Source organism: Phaseolus vulgaris, chromosome 2, assembly GCF_051622355.1.
Source record: "Phaseolus vulgaris cultivar YP4 chromosome 2, ASM5162235v1, whole genome shotgun sequence".
Classification (NCBI taxonomy): Eukaryota; Viridiplantae; Streptophyta; class Magnoliopsida; order Fabales; family Fabaceae; genus Phaseolus; species Phaseolus vulgaris.
In genome coordinates, this window is record NC_143499.1 from 49,630,068 (window position 1) to 49,653,159 (window position 23,092).

The 23,092-nt window shown below is 27.0% G+C and overlaps 2 protein-coding genes across 9 annotated transcripts; both read right to left on the reverse strand.

Moving 5' to 3' along the window:
- Positions 1–185: 185 nt before the first annotated feature.
- LOC150029257 (vacuolar iron transporter 1-like) lies at positions 186–19,053 on the reverse strand. 7 transcript variants are annotated; one of them, XR_016518964.1, is made up of 6 exons: positions 18,730–19,051; positions 18,564–18,649; positions 18,083–18,197; positions 17,012–17,082; positions 16,676–16,715; positions 16,309–16,555 (listed from the first exon to the last, which is right to left on the reverse strand). XR_016518964.1 is itself a non-coding variant. In XM_090299293.1 (6 exons), the coding sequence occupies exons 1-5, from the start codon at positions 18,972–18,974 to the stop codon at positions 16,694–16,696; spliced, it is 513 nt and encodes a 170-aa protein (XP_090155419.1). In that variant the 5' UTR covers positions 18,975–19,051; the 3' UTR covers positions 16,309–16,555; positions 16,676–16,693. The 7 variants fall into 7 exon arrangements, 6 of the variants coding, with proteins under 6 accessions (XP_090155423.1, XP_090155419.1, XP_090155420.1 ...); XM_090299293.1 differs by having other exon boundaries at positions 17,038–17,082; XM_090299294.1 differs by having other exon boundaries at positions 16,309–16,568; positions 17,038–17,082.
- On the reverse strand, positions 5,223–11,280 carry LOC150029258 (disease resistance-like protein DSC1). Of its 2 annotated transcripts, XR_016518962.1 has the most exons (5): positions 10,546–11,148; positions 9,194–10,271; positions 8,788–9,084; positions 5,595–7,567; positions 5,223–5,481 (listed from the first exon to the last, which is right to left on the reverse strand). XR_016518962.1 is itself a non-coding variant. In XM_090299289.1 (4 exons), the coding sequence occupies exons 1-4, from the start codon at positions 11,007–11,009 to the stop codon at positions 5,810–5,812; spliced, it is 3,597 nt and encodes a 1,198-aa protein (XP_090155415.1). In that variant the 5' UTR covers positions 11,010–11,280; the 3' UTR covers positions 5,223–5,809. The 2 variants fall into 2 exon arrangements, 1 of the variants encoding a protein (XP_090155415.1); XM_090299289.1 differs by having other exon boundaries at positions 5,223–7,567; positions 10,546–11,280.
- Positions 19,054–23,092: the final 4,039 nt, after the last annotated feature.

A 23,092-nucleotide genomic window follows, 5' to 3' on the forward strand; every position in this document is an offset into this window, starting at 1 on the left:
AACTTAGAAAAGCTCCTAAAAACTGCTGAAATCCATAAGATGATAATTAATAAACATCCTCTGTTAATAACATAACATATAAGATAGGAGTCTTTAAACCTATATTCCTTCAAACAGTTTACAAGTTGTCTTCAATTTTACTGAAACTACAATTATAAAGAATTAACAATCACAGGCCAACAGCATTTATAAGTCATCACTCACATGAACAAGGTGCCTCGATGTGAATAAACCAAGATCAATAAGAAATGAGGTTTCATGTTAACCAAGCTGAGAACTTTCTGATTTTACAGCTCCATGCACAAACCTAATACAATGATATGATATTCCATAGGATGGAGAAAAGTATGAAGAGGAATTACCAATCACCATTTCAAATGGAGCTCCTCAGGATTTCATAATGCCTTCACTACAAATGCAACCCAATCTTAGACGGATATTAGGCCCCTATCTTTGAGAATATCCATTCCAATCTTAGAAGAGAAACCACAGTTAGCAAGTCTTTTTGCTACCACAATCTCCTCGTGTCCTCTATAAAAGCAAGCTATGTCGAGAAATATATTCTTCTCCTCCTCCTCCAGCCCATCATAACTTAATTTTAATACATTGAAAATATCAAGATGTTGGCCCTTTTCCAACTTTTGCAGTTGACTCTCCCATGCTTCTCTTGTTCTGCCATAAAGCAATGACCCCAAAATCTGGAGAGCTAACGGAATCAATCAATATAATACCAATTCTTATTAATTGTTTGGATTATATATATTTATTTTATTTTTTATAAAGGAAGTTGTGATAAATGTTTTCTACATTAGTAATAATCAAATTACCAAAGAATAAGATTAGTCTAATCTTGTGAAAGAAAAAGTGGTAGAATTTATACTATTCTACAAAATTTTAAAATTGGTTAATCTTCTTTATTCAACTATCTAATTGATGACTATTTTATTAAGGGATACATTAAAATTTATTCTATACTCTTATTCTTAGTTTGTGTTTCTGTTGACTTAAGCATCGAAGAATCTTTTGTAGATAAACATATTTCTCATCAAAGACCAACTGAAAAATTGTTTTCCAATGAACACACCATCCTCATCGAATTTATTTTTTTATAGGAATAATAATGATAAAGTATTTGTATTCTTCTTATATTTAATTTTCAAAAGTTATTCATATATAGTTATAATTAAATTGATATATTTTACTAATGTCTATTACATGGAAGAAATTTATACCTAACATGTAAATTATGGAAGAATGTGTAGAAAGATATAAAATTAATGTTTTAAGAGAAATTTAAGCAACTTTTATAATATATTGTAGATTATTAGTTGAATTTATGGAAATTAAAAAGAAATTGTAGGTCACCACACTTCCACTTTTTTTTAATGATATCAACTCACAACTTTACAATTTTCACTAATTTTTAACCAATAACATCTTAGAAGAATTAAGAATTTGATGTTAAATCTCATTATTTTTTAAACTTAAACCTAGTTTTATTCTTCAAATTTTATTTTTTCTACGTATTTAATTGTATATATAGTTTTTAACTCTCTAAAATCAAACAATTTTAATTCATTAAATAGGCAATGTCATCAGTGTTAAACATGTACCATTTTTTAGTAATTAAATTACTTATGAACATTAAACTAAATTTGGTTAATTTTAAAAAAAATTCAAGAACTATATTTATTAAAAAAAAATCACATTTATAGAATTATAAAAACTAAAAATGAATTTAATTCAAAATTTAATATTTTCCTTGAATCATTTTATATTTTCACAAATTATGTTATAATATTCTTAAAATGTATTTTAATATATTTTTTTCATATTTGAAATATAAATGTTTAAAAAAATATATTTTTAATTTTGTTTCTCATCTTATGTATTAAATTACTATAATAATTACTAAAACATTTAATACCTATAGATTTTTAGTGAGCAAAAACTAATAACGAATTATAACAAATAATGAACGTTTGCGGTCAACAACATAGTAATTAATATGAATTATAACAAATAATGAACGTTTTGTGGTCATTTATTTTACTTTCAAATAAATTAGTACTTCGTAGTTTTTTAAATATATTAAGAAAAAATATTTATTTTTTATTTTGATGCAAGTAACTTGCCTATTATATTATATTATATAGGTATGCATCTAATTTTTTTTAAGAAATATAATTAAAATGAAATAATTTATTATTAAATGAAAAAAAGTAAAAATAAAATAATATATATATATATAATTAAAAAGATTAGTTATTTAAGTTTCATTTTAAAATAATTTTTATTTGTGTACAAATTTTCTTTTTTTTTATGTTTTATCTCTAGATTTCTGACCACATATTTGTGAGTTTAACCATTGAAGTTCACCTTTAAACTCTTCAGAACAAATATCTTTTTGCTCCTTATTCCTTTTAGACAGTTTTAAATTATCTATTCATCTGGGTAGACATATTTTGCATGTGATGTTTGAGACTTTAAAGATTAGTTTATGTTAGTTTTGAATCTTAATCATGTGTTTATGTTATTAATCAGAACTATGCGATACAAGTTAGATTATCCTTATTTTCTTAAGAAGTTGAATTTTTTTTTGAATACTTGTCTTTCTAATTAGGTAGAGAGTTAGTCTTATTTGTAAAACTTTAAGTTAGAATATCTAAATGTGAAATGTGATGATTCATAATGATTGAATGATTCAAATCTAAAGTTTTAAGAATCATTAACTTATGTTATTTTCTTGTTGATGCTATTTCTTTTTAAAAAATTAAAAGTGATAGTGTGTTACATGTGAGGAGATCATGATACTACAAGTTATAGTCCTTAAAAACTAGAAATGATAAAAAAATTCTTTTTTATTCTTTTGATTTTTATTTTAGTGGTTATATGTTTGAAAATCTATATAAAAAAATAATATTTTAAGATATATTATAATATGATCATGTAAGTTATTTATATACTAAATAACATACTAATTTAAAATTTGATAAGGTAAATGAAGATGTTATAACATTTATTTTATTTCATTATATATTTAGGTGTATTGAATTTATTTTATTTCATGTATATTTAGGAGTATTACGTAAAATACATAATTAAAAAAAAAAAAAAATGTTATTTTGAAATTTAAAGAATGACGTATAGAAAGAAACAAGCTTTTGTTAAAATTCCACCATTGAAAAGGAAGATAGAACAATCCTGATAATTATACTTTAACTTAGATACTTATTTTAATTTATTATATTCTTGGGTATTATTTTTTTCTTAAACATAGATATTAGATAAAAAAATATAAATAACATGTATTATTTCAAAGTTAAAAATCTTTAAAATTAAAATAAAGTAATATTTTTAATTAAGATATTTTTTTTCTTTAACAATTTTTTTAAATTAAAAAATAATTAATTCAGAGGATGATTAAAGAAATATATATTTTTCTGCATTTATAATAAACCTTCAATAATATTTGTACTTTCTAGCATATAGAATACTTAATGTATCCTTTTGTGATTTTTCTTTTCTAAAGTGTAATTGATATTTTAAAAGTTTTTCAATTTAATTTTCCTTTCTTAATGACACATAAAATGTTCAGTGCACAATTAATTACTCACCTTAAATTTCGTTCTTCTCTTTCCATTTCCACACTCAAATCATTTTCACAAATTTTCTACCTATTTCACACAATTTTAATTCAAAATGGAAATTAAAGTTCAAGAGCCCTACTTATATACTAATATTCAACAATGTAAAATATTAATATGCAAATTAATCTTTCTTAATAATGTCATTTTTATGTAAAAATTAAAATGTAGGTACGTGAATATTTTTTTATTCTAGTTATATAAATCAGGAAAAAAAAACAAGTAGGTGTTGAAAATCGTAATAACAAACAAGTTTTGACACACGTAGGTTTGACAATTGTTTTGATAGCTGAAAATAGTACAACAATTTTTAATTACCACAAAATGCTTCTTAAATCATAAAAAAATAGCATTTTTTTAGTTCATATATAATAACATTTCCATAAATAAAAAAAAAAAAAAAACCTCTGCAGCCAATGGTATTAATTATTAATAATTTATTTACCATTTTTTAGATAATTGTTTTTACTATAACGACATTTAATTGAGATTGAAATTTTAATTGTAACTTTTGGTCAAAGAATAAAATATTTCATATATTTTTTTTATTAAATATTTTGTATAGTGCTGAGAAAAAAAAAACAAACTGATATACATATATAATGAATATGCAAGTACAATATAAGATCCAAAATGTAAGTAATAAAAATCATAAAAGAAAGACAGAATGGAAGTGAAAAATCCATAAGATGATAATTAATAAACAACCTTTCTTAACTTTACTGTCAAACTACAATTATAAAGAATTAAGAATGACACAAAACTTTAATTAATAAACAACCTTTTTTTTCTTCTTATTTCACAAAACTTTAATTAAAATATGGAAAATAAAGTTCAAGAACCCTGCTTATATATTAATATTCAAAAAATTTAAAATATTAATATGCAAATGAATATTTCTTAATAATTTTATTTTGATGTAAAAAATAAAATGTAGTTTAGTCATTCATACTTAGATGGATAAAGATGGTTTTAGAAAAAAAATAAAAATATGCATTTTATTTAAAAGGTTATCTAAACTCTGAACTCACTGATGAATTAATAATAATAAATAATATGGAATTCTATTCCAATACCATATAAATGTTTTCTTGTTCAAACTGATAATTGGGTTCGTTTCTGATGAATTAGCATTTGTTTAGGTCATATATAATAAATAACATTTCCATAAAAAACTAAAAATCTCCCGCAGCCAATGGTATTAATTATTAATAATTTATTTACCATTTTTTTAGATTTTTTTTTACTATAAAGACATTTAATTGAGATTGAAATCTTAATTCACACTTTTTGGTAAAAGAATAATGGATTTCATATAATTTTATTGTTAAATATTTTGTATAACACTTAGAAAAAAAAAGCTCATACATATAAGTACAATATAACATCCTTAATTTAAGTAATAAAAAATAAGAATATTTAAAGTTGTATATTAAGAATTGAAGTTTCAGCTTAACTCAAATCTATTACTTATAAAATGAGTTATAAAATGAGGTTTGTGATATTTATTCAAAATTTAAATTATATTATGTATTTATGGTTTTATGTTTTTAAAGAAATTAGAAACTTAGAAAAGCTCCTAAAAACTGCTGAAATCCATAAGATGATAATTAATAAACATCCTTTCTTAATAACATAACATATAAGATAGGAGTCTTTAAACCTATATTCCTTCAAACAGTTTACAAGTTGTCTTCAATTTTACTGAAACTACAATTATAAAGAATTAACAATCACAGGCCAACAGCATTTATAAGTCATCACTCACATGAACAAGGTGCCTCGATGTTAACCAAGCTGAGAACTTTCTGATTTTACAGCTCCATGCACAAACCTAATACAATGATATGATATTCAATCAGCATTAATTAGCATAAACAGGTACCTTGTTGTAAAACTGGGAATATGAGATTCCATAGGATGGAGAAAAGTATGAAGAGGAATTACCAATCACCATTTACCAATCATGATGCCTTCACTACAAATGCAACCCAAATATGCTAAAGAAGTTAATCAAACTATATATGAAGAGTTTCAAGAAGATGCAACTCTGGGACAACAGAGCAACCCATCTCATGCTGAACACAAACATCAAACTACATCTAACAATAATTTAGAAATCTGGGACAATAGAGCTACCCATCTCATGCTAAACAGAAACATCAAACTATATCTTCCCTTGTTTCTCTTGAAGACTGTGCAACATTGCTTCCACTGGATTCTTCAATGTCAACAGCACCACCATATTCATCATCTTTCTTTTTCGTATAAAGAGGGCATATGCCGCATTCTTTTACTGTGATGCCAACGTCATAATCACGCGGACTGATCTCAAAAGTGAAGCTGCGAGCATCACAGAGCCTAAGGCTCATGTTCTTCGCCCTTAGGGACTTCATGTTAAATTTCCAAACGAATGTGTGATCTTGATCAAGACCTCTGTCTTTATAACCCCATTCGAAATAGCTGGTGAACACATCATTATTTGGAATGATCTGTGTGCCATCATCTTCATATTCAAATTCTAGGCTATAACGAAAAGAACGAAATCTACGTTCAACATCATTCGTATCTAACACTCCAACTACCACACACAAAGCGAAACCAGTGAGCCTATCATCGCTGCAGAAACTTAAATCTTCATCTATAGTCACTGAATGTCCCTTCCCACGAAAATGGAACCAACCAGGAACTGCACTCCCTGGAAAACAGAAGAACACAAACCTATATGCATCGTCGATCATCCTAAGCCTTGCATCCTCCTCAATGTTAGCACGAGCACCTGAATCCAGTTGTTGAGCATTGGTGAAATGAAATTTAAATACACCCTCTTCGGAATTTGAGAGGTTTCGAACAAGAGAATTTGGCATCACTCTTCTAATGGATGGGCAATCCATTGCCACGAGTTGTTTCAGAAATGGTGGAATCTGTGGGATGCATTCAAGCTTTTTGCATTCGCTTAAATCAAGCGATTTCAAGCTCGAAAGATGAGCAAAGCTCTCAGGAAGGCTCACGATTCCGCTATCATGCAGTGAGAGTTCCATTAATGACGTCAAACGACCAATGTGTCTTGGGATTTCTGTTAATTTGGCACACCCCGAACAATCAAGTTTAGAGAGAAGCTTCAGATTAACAATGGAGTTTGGAAGTGACTCGAGATCAATGCACCCTTGGAGCTCCAGGGATTGAAGATTAACCAAATTGGCAAATGAAGAAGGCAGTTCTTTAACAGCCGTACATGTCAAGTTAATGTGATCAAAAGTAGGAGCCGGCTCTGTGATCTCTGGGAAGGTCCTCAGGCTTGAGCAACCACCCAAATCAAGGTTCCTCAACTTCAAATTGAAAATGGAAGATGGAATAATCTCAAGATTCAAGCAACTGCGCAAACTCAGTTGTTGAAGCCCTACCAAACGGCACAAGGATGAAGGTAGTGCCTGTATGGCTGTGCCGTCTAATATGAGCTCCTTTAGATTTTCCAATTTTGAGCAACCACGGAGACAAAGTTCATTTATGAATTTCATATCAGAAAGGTCAATTGGAAAGATTGTAAGAGAAGAACAGTCTTCTGAGTCTGTAGCATTATTAGCATTTATCTCTTTCATCATATCCGGTTCCTGACGCTCCAGTATGACATGAGGGAGAAATTTATCTTGATGTTCACCCAATGAAAACATATTAAGCTTCTCACAACCGAGCTTACTGAGGGATAAAATGTTGCTCGGAATATTTACACTATTCAGATCATGACAATCATCTAAACATAAATAACTGAGCTTGCTGAGGAATATCGAAGAGTGAACTTCAATCAACTTTTCACAATAACTCAGTTTTATTTCTTCAATATTTGGTGACAGAGAAAGGTCTGGTATTCTAGTAAGTTTCCGAGAATAACTCAGGTTGAGCCTTTTCAACTTGGGGAAATTCTGCCACAAATAGTGAATAAATCAGGTAACAAATAAAAACTACTTTATCTATTTTTCTTCCTATTTAAACTATTAGCTACTATCTATTGAGTTTATATTTTACATTACTTAAAAACCACTGTTAAAAAAACCACACTGTGGACTAACAAAACTCTGCCTATAAATTTTATAGTTATTATAAAAAATCACAAAATTTAATGTCTTTTTGTTCCCTATCTAAAATTACATCCTAATCATTTGAACCTAAACTTATTATGTATTCAAAAACTTATGATAGTAATTTATAATCGATCACAATGTCGAAATACTTTATATTATGCATGTATCAACTCACAAAATAAAATGGTGTTGTCTCAGAGTTAAAATTAAACCTTAGTTAAAAAGTCCATCTTTCCATAATTTATTTTATTAAATACATAATTTGTAATTTATTGTATATTATATTCAAGTTTATGTTATGATAAAAAAAAGTATCTAAGATATTTTTAATTAAATAATATAAAATAAACAACATGAACTCAATTAAATAATATAAATTTTTTAATACTCGATGGAATAAAAAAATTAATAAAACCCTCAATTTGAAAATAACCAAATTTATAAGATACTTAAAACTTAATTAAAGCTACAAATTTTCATTATATGGAATTAAATATTGTAAAGATTTACCACATAAGTTTCAAAAGTAGAATGTTTAAACATAAAATTCTTCACGTTGGGAGTTTCTTTCCTCTATCTTATAAGTTTTCGTTGTTTCTTTAATATTTTTTATATGGCTTCTGTCAATGTAATTTTTTTTTTGGTTTTAAAACATTATTAAAGATAAAATATGAAGACAGGGTAATTAAATTAAATATAATTTTTATTTTTCAAAAATGATGAAAATTATAATTAAATTATATAAAATTCCATTTTATTTACATAACTCTTTTTCATATTAAAAAACTATATAAGATCTTCCAAAGTAGATAATACATTTATGGGCCATTAGACGATATGCCTAAAAAAATATGCAAACTATTAAATTTATAATTATCTTTAATTAGAAAGATGCTGAGTATGATTCAAATAAAAGAAATTTCAAATCAAATAATGTGGAGAAGGCACAAAGGAATTGCAAATGAAAACCTGTATATGTATAATACACAAAACATGTTTCTATAATTTATTTTTATCTTTGAAAGTTTAGAACACAAAGGAACATAGATAGCTTGAAAAACCTGATCTTCTTCCCAGAGTTGTTCAAGATGGGAGCATGGCATTTCGAGGGTCACTAGATTTTGTGGGCAAAAGTTTGGAGGCAAAGACCTTTGAGGGAATCTGATCCAATAAAGAAACTTTAGAGTGTCTGGCAGACCTACAAGAGATGATTCAAGAGACACATTTGATATGAATATAGGCATGTAGACCATAAGCATCCTAAGATTGTCCATCTTTTCGAAATTTTGTGGATGTACTACAACTTCTTTTACTACCTCGCTCGTATCTAGTAATATACACTCTATTGCATCTGACCCCTGAAAGTAAATCAATGTAATTAGAAAAAAGCATGAAATGTTGCATTTCAGAATGCTTAATGATAGATCAGTAGTTTGCTATTTTTCGCAAAGTAACAACAGAATATACCTTGTTCTTTCTTAAAACCTCACAAACTTCCTCAACATTAAACAATCGGCTGCGTTTTCCAGGATGCTGAGGACACTCTTTACGAACAATTTCTTTACCCATTTCTAATATTAGATCGTGCATCACAATTCTACCATCAATGACAGATATTAGGCTCCTATCTTTCAGAATATCCATTCCAATCTTAGAAGAGAAACCGCAGTCATCAAGTCTTTCTACTACCACAATCTCCTCGTGTCGTCTATAAAAGCAAGCTATGTCAAGAAATATATTCTTCTCCTCCTCCTCCAGCCCATCATAACTTGATTTTAATACATTGAAAATACCAAGATGTTGGCCCTTTTTCAACTTTTGCAACTGACTCTCCCATGCTTCTCTTGTTCTTCCATTAAGCAATGACCCCAAAATCTGGAGAGCTAACGGAATCCCTTCTGCATATCCCAACACCTCTTCTGACAGGTCCATGTAAGATTTTTCTGCTGAAGATTTTTGTTTAAAAGCATGTAAATTAAAAAGTTTCTGAGAATCATCAAAATTCAACTCCTTAACTTCGTAGATATCATCAGCTCCAGCATTTCTAAGCACTTGTCTGTCTCTACTGGTGATAATGATTCTACTGCCCTGCCCAAAACTATCACTCCCTCCTATTAATTTTTGAAGTTGAGCTGAATCGGTAACATCATCAAGAATGAGGAGAACCTTTGTCCGTTTGAGCCTTTCATTGGAATATAGTAAATAAGAGGATTTATCTTCCTTTAGAAACTCAGACTCATATTTTGTTCTGATACTGTCTATTCCATCTCTTTGTATTTTTTCTTGAACGTCTAAAACAAGGCTGCTGGAATCAAACTGCAATGCCAATTTGTGATATATTTGACCACAAATTGTACTTTTTCCTATTCCTCCCATGCCACAAATTCCTATGATCCGAACATCCAGTGACTCAGGATGCAACAAGGACTGAATTCCTTCAATATGTTTTTCAATGCCGATGATTCCTTGATCATAACTGATGGAATAACGATTCAATTTTCCCAAAATATCTTCCACAATTTTTTCAACTAGTGTGTTTTCTGGCCTAGCGATGATTTAGAAAATAAAGTATAAGTATTCAAGCACAAAAGCTAGACTAAACTAAAGAAAAATTCTACAGTAACCGGTAGTGACTTCTGATACTAGGGAGCAGCCTTGTAGGTACAAAGTTAAGCTATAACATGTGATATGGTTCAGATCCATGACCAACTAAGAGAAATGAAAAACGAAACACTTGATTTATGGTGAGATGAACACAATTTTAGTAAATGAAAAGAGATCCTGGTTATCTTGAAAGTGCATGTAATAAATATAATGACCTGGTAACTTTTGAATCCCAGCCTGAAAGTCCAGCAGCTTCGGTTAGAGCATCCTTCCATCCTTGCACTTTGTCCATGTCGTGCTTAAAGTGCTGCTCATGCTCATCGAATGCTTTTTTGTATCTTTGTTCCTGCTTCCTAATAGTTGATGGATCCACCTTGTAGAAAACAGGTATCACATCCCTTCCATATGTCTTCTTGCATTCAAGTATCTTAGTGAGTTCATTCAAGCACCATGTGGAAGATGCGTAGTTTTTGGAGAAAACGACGACATAAATCTTTGATTCCTCTATTGCAGAGAGCAGTGCATCTGAGATTTCTTTGCCCCTGACTAATCTGTCATCAATATATGCTTGAAGGTTCTTCCTTTGCAGCGCTGCACGAAGGTGACTAATGAAGTTGTCACGTGTGTCTTCCCCTCTGAAGCTGAGAAACACATCATGCTTTGTTAGAGAAGCAGACATGGCCAATGATGAAGGGTTTCAATTTTCTCTGCAACTCTCAGATCCCTTTGTTTGTAAGCAACTTGCATATATTCTATTTCTATCACAAATCAACTTTTGGAAAAGCCTTCAATTTTCTCAAAATATGCTTCACAGCTGTGTTCTGTCAGATACGTAGTCATCAGAAAAAGAACATTGAGTCAATGGAAGAGTCAACAATTCGCAGAATATTAACGTGCCTAGCTTTATACCATTCTTACGCATTGGTAAAGATTCTTCAATATCTTTACTCAATTTGTTTCTTCAATACCTTTTACATATAAAGAATCGGATTTGTTTAATATATTTTAGAAAATAAACCAGTAAACAGAAAACTAGGTTAATATGACTAAATGAATAAAGATAGTAGTCATAAAAAATATTTTAGATTACAAGTGGTATAATTAAAATTGTTTGGTTTTCAGTGTAAAACAATATTCATTTTTATAAAAAAAATCCTTTCTCTTTTATTTTATTTTATTTTTATATTTCTAACCAGTGTATGTTTGAGCTTGAGAATAGAATCTTTCCTTTGAACTTTTGAAAATAAATAAAGATGTTAATTGATAAAAAAAATTGAAGTTTTAAACCCAACACAACCCCTCACATCGAGATTAGATGGATTGATAAGTTTGACATTAGGATAAATTTTAAATGGTTATAATATTAAGAAATGAATTTTAAACTTAACTCAACTGTACAAAACCAAATTATACTGAAGGTGTGCATCCCTATGAAATGTTTTTACCTCTAGTTGATGTGGGATCTTCAATAATTATATAAATTGATTGTTATATGCAGTGTGAAATTTAACCTTGATTTTTACTTGAAAAAATGGATTTTAATATGAGCTATACATGCTCTCATACTTAAATTCACTCTGCAGAATTTCCACGTGTCAATATAATTTGAATATGCATAGTTTGGGGTGCTCTCCACCTAAAATCCGCTCAATGTTTTTTGCTACATTTAAGCGAAATTACATGCAGATTTTGGAGTACATTCAGGCTTAAAATTTCTCAAAGAACTTTCCCAATGGTAAGCAAATTTAAGCTACAATTGTTTTGGTGTTCTTTGCCTCAAATTCGTTCAGCGAAGATTTCTCTGGGCTTAAGCCCCAACTTCATGGGCTCGAGCCATTTTGACAACATTTGTCATCTTTGCTTAGATATCTTTTGGTTTGTTTTCTATAGGTCATGAAATTGAATTAAATCTTTTTGAAATTTATCATTTTGTAAATTGTAAGTGATTACAACTTTCTAATGTCAATTTAACCAATTCATGCAACATGTGTTTAAAATAAGTAAATCTAATATTTATAAAAAAATATAAAACAAATACTCATTATATATTCAATTGATATGTAAAATTTTAAATATTATGTGATTATTGTTGATATTTTGTAACGGTTTTAAAAATATAAACTTCTATATGATTGAATGATATATTGATGAGTGAGATGAAATTGAATCATGTGGAATATTATCGATATATAGTAATTTCAAGTAAGGAAATACTTTGTTAAGGATAGTTAGGATGTGTCTTGATTAGTAATACATTTAGAATAAGATATCTGACTCTATTTACATATTAAGTTGGTGGCAGTCAAATGAGATTTATATGATTTGGTCTACAATATAAAAAATCATAGTCTAACATGCCATATTAATTAACCTTGTCATATGAGGAGATTCTATTATGATATTCTTATTCGCATAGATGTGTGAATTTCACAACGGGATATTATAACATGTGCAATTTTTTTAGTCTAAATCAATGTACGATTTTTTCAGAAGTAGGGTCAAGTGTACGTGTGGATCTAATTTGATTTTTGACATGAGTAATATAGAACACGAGTCATTTAGATACACTTAATTGTTTAATATATTTAGAATGAATGAAATGTGATTATTCATATGATTATGATTGAATGATTCAAATATAAATTTTAAAAATCAGTAACTTAGCCTAATTTCTTGTTAGTATCGTTTTTTTTTTAGATTTGTTATGATCGTGAGTTACATGTGAACATATGATATTGTATGTTATAGGCCTCAAAATTGAAAATGACAGAGTTTTTTCTTTTAATTCTTTTGATGTTTTATTTTGATGTATATATTTGAAAATCAATGTATGAATGGATAATGATTTATGATATAATAATATATGACTTAGTAAATTAAAATTTAATAAGGTAGTTAAGGATGTTAAAATTTTTCTTTTAATTTATTTTATTTCACTGTATATTTAGGTGTATTACGTAAAATGTATAGTTAAAAAGAATAATGTTATTTTGAAATTTAAGCTTTTGTTAAAATTATACCATTTGAAAAGGAATACAGAACAATCTTGACAATTATACTGACTTAGTACTTATTTTAATTTATTATATTCATGAGTATTATTTTTTTCTTAAACATAAATATTGGATAAAAAATATAAATAACATTTATTTATTTCAAATTTAAAAATCTTTAAAATAAATATAAATAATATTTTTCATTAAGATGTGTTTTTTAACAATTTTTTTTAATTTAAAAATAATTAATTCGGAGGATGATTAAAGAAATATTAACAAATTATTTCTGCGATTATAATAAACCTTCAATAATTTTTGCACTTTCTAGCATATAGAATATGGATCCTTTTGTGATTTTTCTTTTCTAAAGTACAATTGATATTTTAAATGTTTTTCTATTTAATTTTCCTTTCTTAATGCACATAAAAAGTTCAGTGCACAATTAATTACTCACCTTAATTCAAAATGGAAATTAAAATTCAAGAACCCTACTTATATATTAATATTCAACGATTTAAAATATTAGTATGCAAATTAATCTTTCTTAATAATATTTGTAACAATTTTTAATTACCACAAAGTTCTTCTTAAATCATAAAAAATAGCATTTTTTAGTTCATATATAATAACATTTCCATAAATAAAATTAAAAAAAAACTCTGCAGCCAATGGTATTAATTATTAATAATTTATTTACCATTTTTTAGATAATTTTGTTTACTATAAAGACATTTAATTGAGATTGAAATTTTAATTGTCATAATGGAAGTGAAAAATCCATAAGATGATAATTAATAAACAACCTTTCTTAACTTTACTGTGAAACTACAATTATAAAGAATTAAGAGTCACAATTTAGCTGGTGTTCAACTTGTGAGAAGTCTTTCAACTTGGTTTTCAAGTTTTATATTCAATTTCTGTTCCTTCAAATGTTTCTTTTACATTTTTTAAGTCTCTCTTTAAATTAGATCATGTCAAATATCATTTTTCTAACCCAACACAAACAATTTTAAAATTATTGGTAAAATGTGAGAAATAAATACTAATCAATGTTATGAATTGATGTACTTGATTTTTATTAGCTATCACTTCTGTTTGGCACCTCCAAGTTTATCTCTATTTTATGTTTAGTTCCAAATAATATTTTGGTAAACTCTTCATTTCTACTTTTCATCTTTATTATTTCATTTTACTCTTTCTAATATATTTACTCTCTTTTTTAAAGAGACGAATTCCAATGGACAAAATATTACAAGAATTAAAAACAAAATAAATTAAAAAATAAACAAAATAAAAAGAGCTTAAAAAAAAGAAATTTTACACATAACAAAAGTCAAACAACTTTTGATTTATATATTTAAAATTCTCTATATAAAAGGATAATGTTTTATGATACATCGATGTGAATGTTATTTATATACTAAATAAAATGACATAGTAATTTAAAATTTGACAAGGTAGAAGATGTTACCATATCTCTTTTAATTTATTTTATTTCATTATATATATTTAGGTGTATTTAATTTCTTTTATTTCATTGTGTATTTAGGTGTATTACGTAAAATATATAATTAAAAAGAAAGAAGAATAATATTATTTTCAAATTTAAAGAATGACGTATAGAAAGAAACAAGCTTTTGTTAAAATTGCACCATTGAAAAGGAAACAATCTCGACAATTATACTTTGACTTATTTTAATTTATTATATTTATGAGTATTATTTTTTCTTAAACATAGATATTGGATAAAAAAATATAAATAACATTTATTTATTTCAAATTTAAAAATATTATAATTAAAATAAAATATTTTTTTAATTAAGATATAAAAAAACATTCTTTAACAAATTATTTTAATTTCAAAATAATTAATTCAGAGGACGATTGAAAAAATATTAAATATTATAATAAAGCTTCAATAATATTTGTACTTTCTAGCATATAGAATACTTAATGGATCCTTTTATGAATTTTCTTTTCTAAAGTACAATTGATTTTTTAAATGTTTTTCTATTTAATTTTTCTTTCTTGACACAAAATGTTCAGTGCACAATTAATTACTCACCTTAGATTTCGTTCTTCTCTTTCCATTTCCACACTCAAATCATTTTCACCTTTTTTTTCTTCTTATTTCACAAAACTTTAATTAAAATATGGAAAATAAAGTTCAAGAACCCTGCTTATATATTAATATTCAAAAATTTAAAATATTAATATGCAAATGAATATTTCTTAATAATTTTATTTTGATGTAAAAAATAAAATGTAGTTTAGTCATTCATACTTAGATGGATAATGGTTTTAGAAAAAAAAAGAATATGCATTTTATTTGAAAGGTTATCTAAACTCTGAACTCACTGATGAATTAATAATAATAAATAATATGGAATTCTATTCCAATACCATATAAATGTTTTCTTGTTCAAACTGATAATTGGGTTCGTTTCTGATGAATTAGCATTTGTTTAGGTCATATATAATAAATAACATTTCCATAAAAAAATTAAAAATCTCCCGCAGCCAATGGTATTAATTATTAATAATTTATTTACCATTTTTTAGATTTTTTTTTTACTATAAAGACATTTAATTGAGATTGAAATCTTAATTCACACTTTTTGGTAAAAGAATAATGGATTTCATATAATTTTATTGTTAAATATTTTGTATAACACTTACAAAAAAAAAAATCTCATACATATAAGTACAATATAACATCCTTAATTTAAGTAATAAAAATTATGAATATTTAAAGTTGTATATTAAGAATTGAAGTTTCGGCTTGACTCAAATCTATTACTTATAAAATGAGTTATAAATTGAGGTTTGAAATATTTATTCAAAATTTCAATTATATTATGCATTTATGGTTTTATGCTTTTAGAGGAATCAGTAACTTAGAAAAGCTCCCAAAAACTAATGAAATTCCATGAATAAAGGAGAGCTAAAAGAAAGAGAAACGGAAGTGAGAAATCCATAAGATGATAATTAATAAACACCCTCTCTTAATAACATAAGATAATAACATAACATATATTCTTCAAACAATTATAAGCTGTCTTCAACTTTACTGTTAAACTACAATTATAAAGAATTAACAATCTCACACACCAACAACATTTATAAGCCATCACTCACATCCAACAAAGTGCCTCAATGTGAATAAACCAAGATCAATGATGACATGCACAGCTGAGAATTTTCTGGTTTTCCAACTCCATGCACAAACCTAATACAATGATCTGATATTCAATCAGCATTAATTGGCATAAACAGGTACATTGTCGTAAAACTGGGAATATGAGGTTCCATAGGATGGAGAAAAGTAAGAAGAGGATTTACACATTACCCTTTCAAATGGAGCTCCTCAGGATTTCATAATGCCTTCACTGCAAATGCAACCCAAATATGCTAAAAAAGTTAATGAAACTATATATGAAGAGTTTCAAGAAAATGCAACTCTGGGACAACAGAGAAACCCATCTCATGCTGAACAGAAACATCAAACTATATCTAACAATAACTTAGAAATCTTTGTCAACAATTGAACGAACCCACTCCTAAAATGCCATTGAAAATGTAAATAAAACAAAATAAATTAAAAACGAGAAATTCATAATAAAAATTCAACGTGTTGAACCTTGTAATTTAGAAGTATTAACGAGAAGCCAGTTTAGATCCTCACCAATGAAAGACTATTTTAAAGGTTACCTTTCGGCCTTCCTCTTCCTATCTTCCACTGGATTCTTCACCAAACTATACACCACAACTTAACCATGTGAATAATTTTTTGCAATCTGATTACTTTGATAAATCTTTGACAAAAATTGCACCATTAAAAAAAAAAAAAAACCCTACTATTTTGCAATTACAAATTATATAAATAGTAAACACAATCTTTTAAACACAGTCATTATAGAGTCAGGTTTTCTTGTTCTGTACATAGATATTGAGTGGAACTTTTTCAAAATCATACCAAATTAGTTCTTTAAATGGTTGTAAACAGAATGATATTGTGCCATAATATTTTTTCTATAAAAGTCATAACCAGACACTCAACACTGAGTGTATTACTACATCTTGCTTTAGAGGAATACCTTTTAAAAAATATGAAGAATTCAAGCATAGTTTTAACCAACATCATAGAATGGTTAATTGGGTTAAGCTAGAGAACCCGGTTGCATAATTAAAATATTACATTAATGATAAATCTGTTCCTTTGTACAACCTGTAATTTATGATATGATATTTTTGTCATTTCACATAAAAAAAATTAAAATTTTAGACTAATAAATAAATGAAGTTGTAGAGAAATACAAGTTTTCAATACTTCCCGATAAAATCAGAAAAAGATGCCCATGTTGCAGTGAGTGAGTAGGTCCCGACAAGACTGTCCCCTTTTTCCTAGTTTCCACATTCCAATCCGAGTAGAAACATGCCAGCTAAATGGAAGGGGGAACCCTTAATTTTGTCCACAACTAAATGGCGTGTGCTGAAATTTTTGATCCGATAACCATGCCCACATTCAAAAAGTGAAAGGTTACTTTGCTTTATATTCCTTTGGGTGGTGCTACTTTTCAACTTGACTACAAATTCCCATTATTGTGTGGTTATCAATTACCATTTAACTTATTCTCATACCACATTCACTATATAATAGTCCATCATAAACCCCAAAATTTGCACATTTTCTATTTGCAAGACAGGCAAAAAAACATGTGAAACTGTGTAATAATGTGAGAACGTAAGAACTTACTTCATCATGAAATCAAGCCATGCCTGAGGGTTTTTTCTGAGAGCATTCACCACAGGTGCATATTCATGTGGCTGTATCCCATACTCAGCTAGTATTTCTGCTACCTCTGCCGCTTCTTTTTTTGTCAAAAAACACATATTCATTATTAATGTGCAATCAAATGGTAACGAAACTATGTAGTACAAACACACACTGATACGACACACGGACGAACATACGTATAAATGTTACTCCTTCTATGGAAATGAAGGATATTCAGCAATAACTTTTAAAACTCATTACATAGAAATTTGCATCAAGTTATCAAAGTCTATAGGAATGAATTTTCAATTCATGGAAACACAAACAAAAATAGAAAAAAAAGTTGTGAAATGATTCTATAAAAAATTAACCTATCATGAAAATCAAGATGATAGAAAATAAAATAATGTGGCATGAACATCAAAATTGTATAAAAGCATAATAGAAGAACAGTGGATACCAGTTTCTGGCACGGCGATGATTTCTTCTTGCTCTCTTTTCAATTCCCTCGAGTAATTATCGGCTTCACTTTTTGCTGCCAAATAACTGCACAATGAAAATTAACATGAAATAATAACGGAATTTAAATTGAGTTTTGTGAGTGTGAAGAGTGTGGTTGAACGTACCCGCCGAGGCCCATGGAGATGGCGCCGGCGGCGACTTCGGCTATGCCAGCGGTGAGAACGATGGAGGAGGTGACATTGGCGCCGGAGAGGCCGGCGGCGAGGGCGAAGGGGACGGTGAGGCCGTCGGAAACGCCGATGATGATGTCGCGGACTATTTCGCCGGCGGTGAAGTGCTTCTCGGTGTGGTGGTTGAGAAGGTTCGTTCTCTCAGAATCCACGCTTATGCCGTGTTCGGTGGCGGCCATTGGTGCAAGCTTGTGAATGTGTTTGAGTTCGCCAACGTGCTCTGGGAATCCAAACAAAGCCTTGCTGCTTTGCACATAAATTGAGCCTCTTTTGTGCTCAACTTGCTCCTAAATAGGACAAAAATATCTAACCGTTGATGATATCCACGTGGAAAATTATCAACGGATATCAATATCACATTATTTCTACACTAATATTTTAATTATTTTTAAATATTATAACTAAATCAATCAATATAATACCAAACCTTCTTAATTCTTTGGATTATATATATTTTATTTTATTTTATTTATAAAGGAAGTTGTGATAAATGTTGTGTTTTGTGTGCACATTAATAAAAATCAAATAACCAAAAAATAATAATCTTGTGAAAGAAAAAATGGTAGAATTTATACTATTCTACAACATTTTAAAAGTGGCTAATGTGTTTTACTCAAACTATATAAATAATTTATGACTCTCTTATTAAGGAAATAATGAAATACATTAAACTTTGTTTTATATTTTTATTTTAAGTTTTTTTGTGTTTCTTCTGACTTAATTAAATATCAAATAGTCGTCTTTTGCAGCTAGATCTCCTTCTATCATAATATACCAACTGAAAACTTGTTTTCTAAAAAATACACAGTTCTCACCGAATTGCACTTTCCAAATTTTTTTTAATAGAAACAAAAATAATTAAGTATTTGTGTTCTTATTTTTAATTTTTAATAAAAAAATTATTCTTATGTAGTTCTAAATTGATATATTTTACCAATGTCTATTAGTAATGGGAAGAAGTTTATACCTAACAAAACTATTTAACATGATTTGTTTGTAAATTATAGAAGTATGTGTAGAAAGATATAAAATTAATGTTTTAAGAGAAATTTAAGCAACTTTCATAATATATTGTAGATTATTAGTTGAATTTATGGAAATTAAAAATAAATTGTAGGTCACCACACTTCCACTTTTTTTTAATGATATCAAATCACAACTTTACAATTTTCACTAATTTTTAACCAATAACAAAAGAACATCTTAGAAGAAGTGTGTTTAAGAATTTGATGTTAACTCTCATTGTTTTTTAAACTTAAATCCAGCTTTATTCTTCAAATTTTTAATTTTTATACATATTTAATTGTATATATAGTTTTTAACTCTCTAAAATCAAACAATTTTAATTCATTAAATAGGCAATGTCATGAGTGTTAAACTTTTAACATTTTTCTAGTAATTAAATTAATTATGAAGATTCAACTAATTCAAAATTTAATATTTTTATTTGAATAATTTTATATTTTCACAATTTTTATTATAATATTCTTAAAATATATTTTAATATTTTGTTTTTCATGTTTGAAATATAAATGTTTTAAAAAATCATTTTAAATTATTTTGTTTCTCATCTTATGTAATAAATTACTATAATAATTACTAAAACATTTAATACCTATACATTTTTAGTGAGCAAAAACTAATAATGAATTATAACAAATAAAGAACGTTTCTGGGCAACAAAATAGTAATTAATATGAATTATAACAAATAATGAACGTTTTGTGGTCATTTGTTTCACTTTCAAATAAGTTAGTGTACTTGGCCTGTTATTTCATAACGGTAGTTTTTTTAAATATATTAAGAAAAAATTTTATTTTTATTTTATTTTAATGCACTTTTAAGTAACTTGCCTATTATATTATATTATATTATATGGGTATTATATATATAGGTAAGCACCTAAAAAATAAATTTAAAGTAAAAGTGATATAATTAAAATAAAATAAATTATTTTAAATGAAAAATATATATAATTAAAAAAATAAGCTATTTAAGTTTTATTTTAAAATAATTTTTGTAAAAAATTTCTCTTTTCTTTTATGTTTTGTATCTATATTTCTAACCATATCTTTATAAGTTTAACTATTGAATTTAACTTTTGGATTCTTCAAAATGAATATAGCAAATCTCTTCTTGTTCCTTGTTTTTTTGAGACGATTTTAAATTTTATATTCACTTAGTAGACATGTTTTGCATGTGGTGTTTGGGACTTAAAAGAATAATATATGTTAGTTCATGATCCTAATGATGTGTTTTTAAGAAGTTGGACTATCTTTGTTTTTTTAAGAAGTTGAAGTCTTTTTATGAATACTTATATTTCTAAACAGGTAAAATAAACTATTTTTATCTGTAAAACTTAAGTTAGAATATATGAATATGAAATATGATGCTTCATATGATTATGATTGAATGATTCAAAATTCAAATCTAAAGTTTTAAGAGTCATTAACTTATGTTGATTTTTTGTTGGTGTTATTTTTAATTTTTTTTTTGCAATGATTGTGTGTTGGATGTGAGGAAATGATGTTACAAGTTGTAAACCTCAAAAATAAAAAAATCATGAAATTTTGTCTTTTTTATTCTTTTGATGTTTTATGTTAATGATGTATATATATTTAAAAATCTCTATATGAAAGGATAGTATTTTATGATATAATAATATGATAATGTAAATGTTATTTATATAATAAATATCATGAGATAATTTAAAATTTGATAAGATAAATGAAGATGTTACAATATCTCTTTTAATTTTTTTTATTTCATTATATATTTAGGTGTATTTAATTTCTTTTATTTCATTGTATATTTAGGTGTATTACGTAAAATATATAATTAAAAAGAAAAAACAATGTTATTTTGAAATTTAAAGAATGACGTATAGAAAGAAACAAGCTTTTGTTAAAAATTCCACCATTGAAAAGGAACATAGAACAACACTCTTGACAATTATACTTTGACTTAGATACTTATTTTAATTTATTATATTCATGAGTATTATTTTTTTCTTAAACATAGATATTGGATAAAAATTAATAACATTTATTTATTTCAAATTTAAAAATCTTTAAAATTAAAATAAAATAATATTTTTAATTAAGATATAAAAAAATATTCTTTACAATTTTTTTTAATTTCAAAATAATTAATTCAGAGGATGATTGAAAAAATATTAACAATCTATTTATGCGTTTATAGTAAACCTTCAATAATATTTGTACTTTCTAGCATATAGAATACTTACTGGATTTCTTACTCTTTCTTTCTACACCTCTATATCTTCTTGTGCCATCCCATACTAAATATAAAAATACCATTTTATTCTTTTTTTCTCCACCCCTTGAATTTGAAATAATAAGCCCATGGATTATGTAATCTGGATATATTCCGGATTAGTCAATTTCATATTTAGAAAAGACTTCCGGATTATGTAATCCAGAAGCTAATAAAACATCTGAAAAAAAAGGCTTCCGGATTACATAATCTGGAAGCTAATCTTATAAATAGAAAAGACTTTCGGATTATGTAATCCGGAAGCTAATCACAAAAGACTTCCGGATTACATAATCCAAACGCTAATTCTGAATCTAGAAAAAAGACTTCCAAATTATGTAATCCGGAATATTAAAAAAGATATTTTTGAAATACGAAAAATTTATGGGGGTGGCACAAGAAGGTATGGAGGTGCAGGAAGAAGCAGCCTGGATTCCTTTTGTGATTTTTCTTTTCTAAAGTACAATTGATATTTTAAATGTTTTTCTATTTAATTTGTCTTTCTTAAATGACACATAAAATGTTCAGTGCACAATTAACTACTCACCTTAGATTTCGTTCTTCTTTTTCCACTTCCACACTAAAATCATTTTCACATTTTTTCTACCTATTTCACAAAAATTTAATTCAAAAATGGAAATTAAAGTTCAAGAACCCTACTTATATATTAACATTCAACAATTTAAAATATTAATATTCAAATTAATCTTTCTTAATGTTATGAAAAATTTAAAATGTACTTTAGTCATTCTTGGATGGAAAAAGATGGTTTTAGAAGAAAAAAATGCATTTTATTTGAAAGGTTATCTAAACTCTAAACTCATTGATGAATTAATAATAATAAATAATATGGAATTCTATTGGAATAGCATATAAATGTTTTGTTGTTGAAACTGATAATTGGGTGCGTTCCTGATGAAATTAATTAATGCAGTATAGGGACAATTATCGCTCTAGTATTTCATTTTTTTATTTTTAATGTTGAAATTATAATTATACAATTCCGTTTTTAGATATTAAA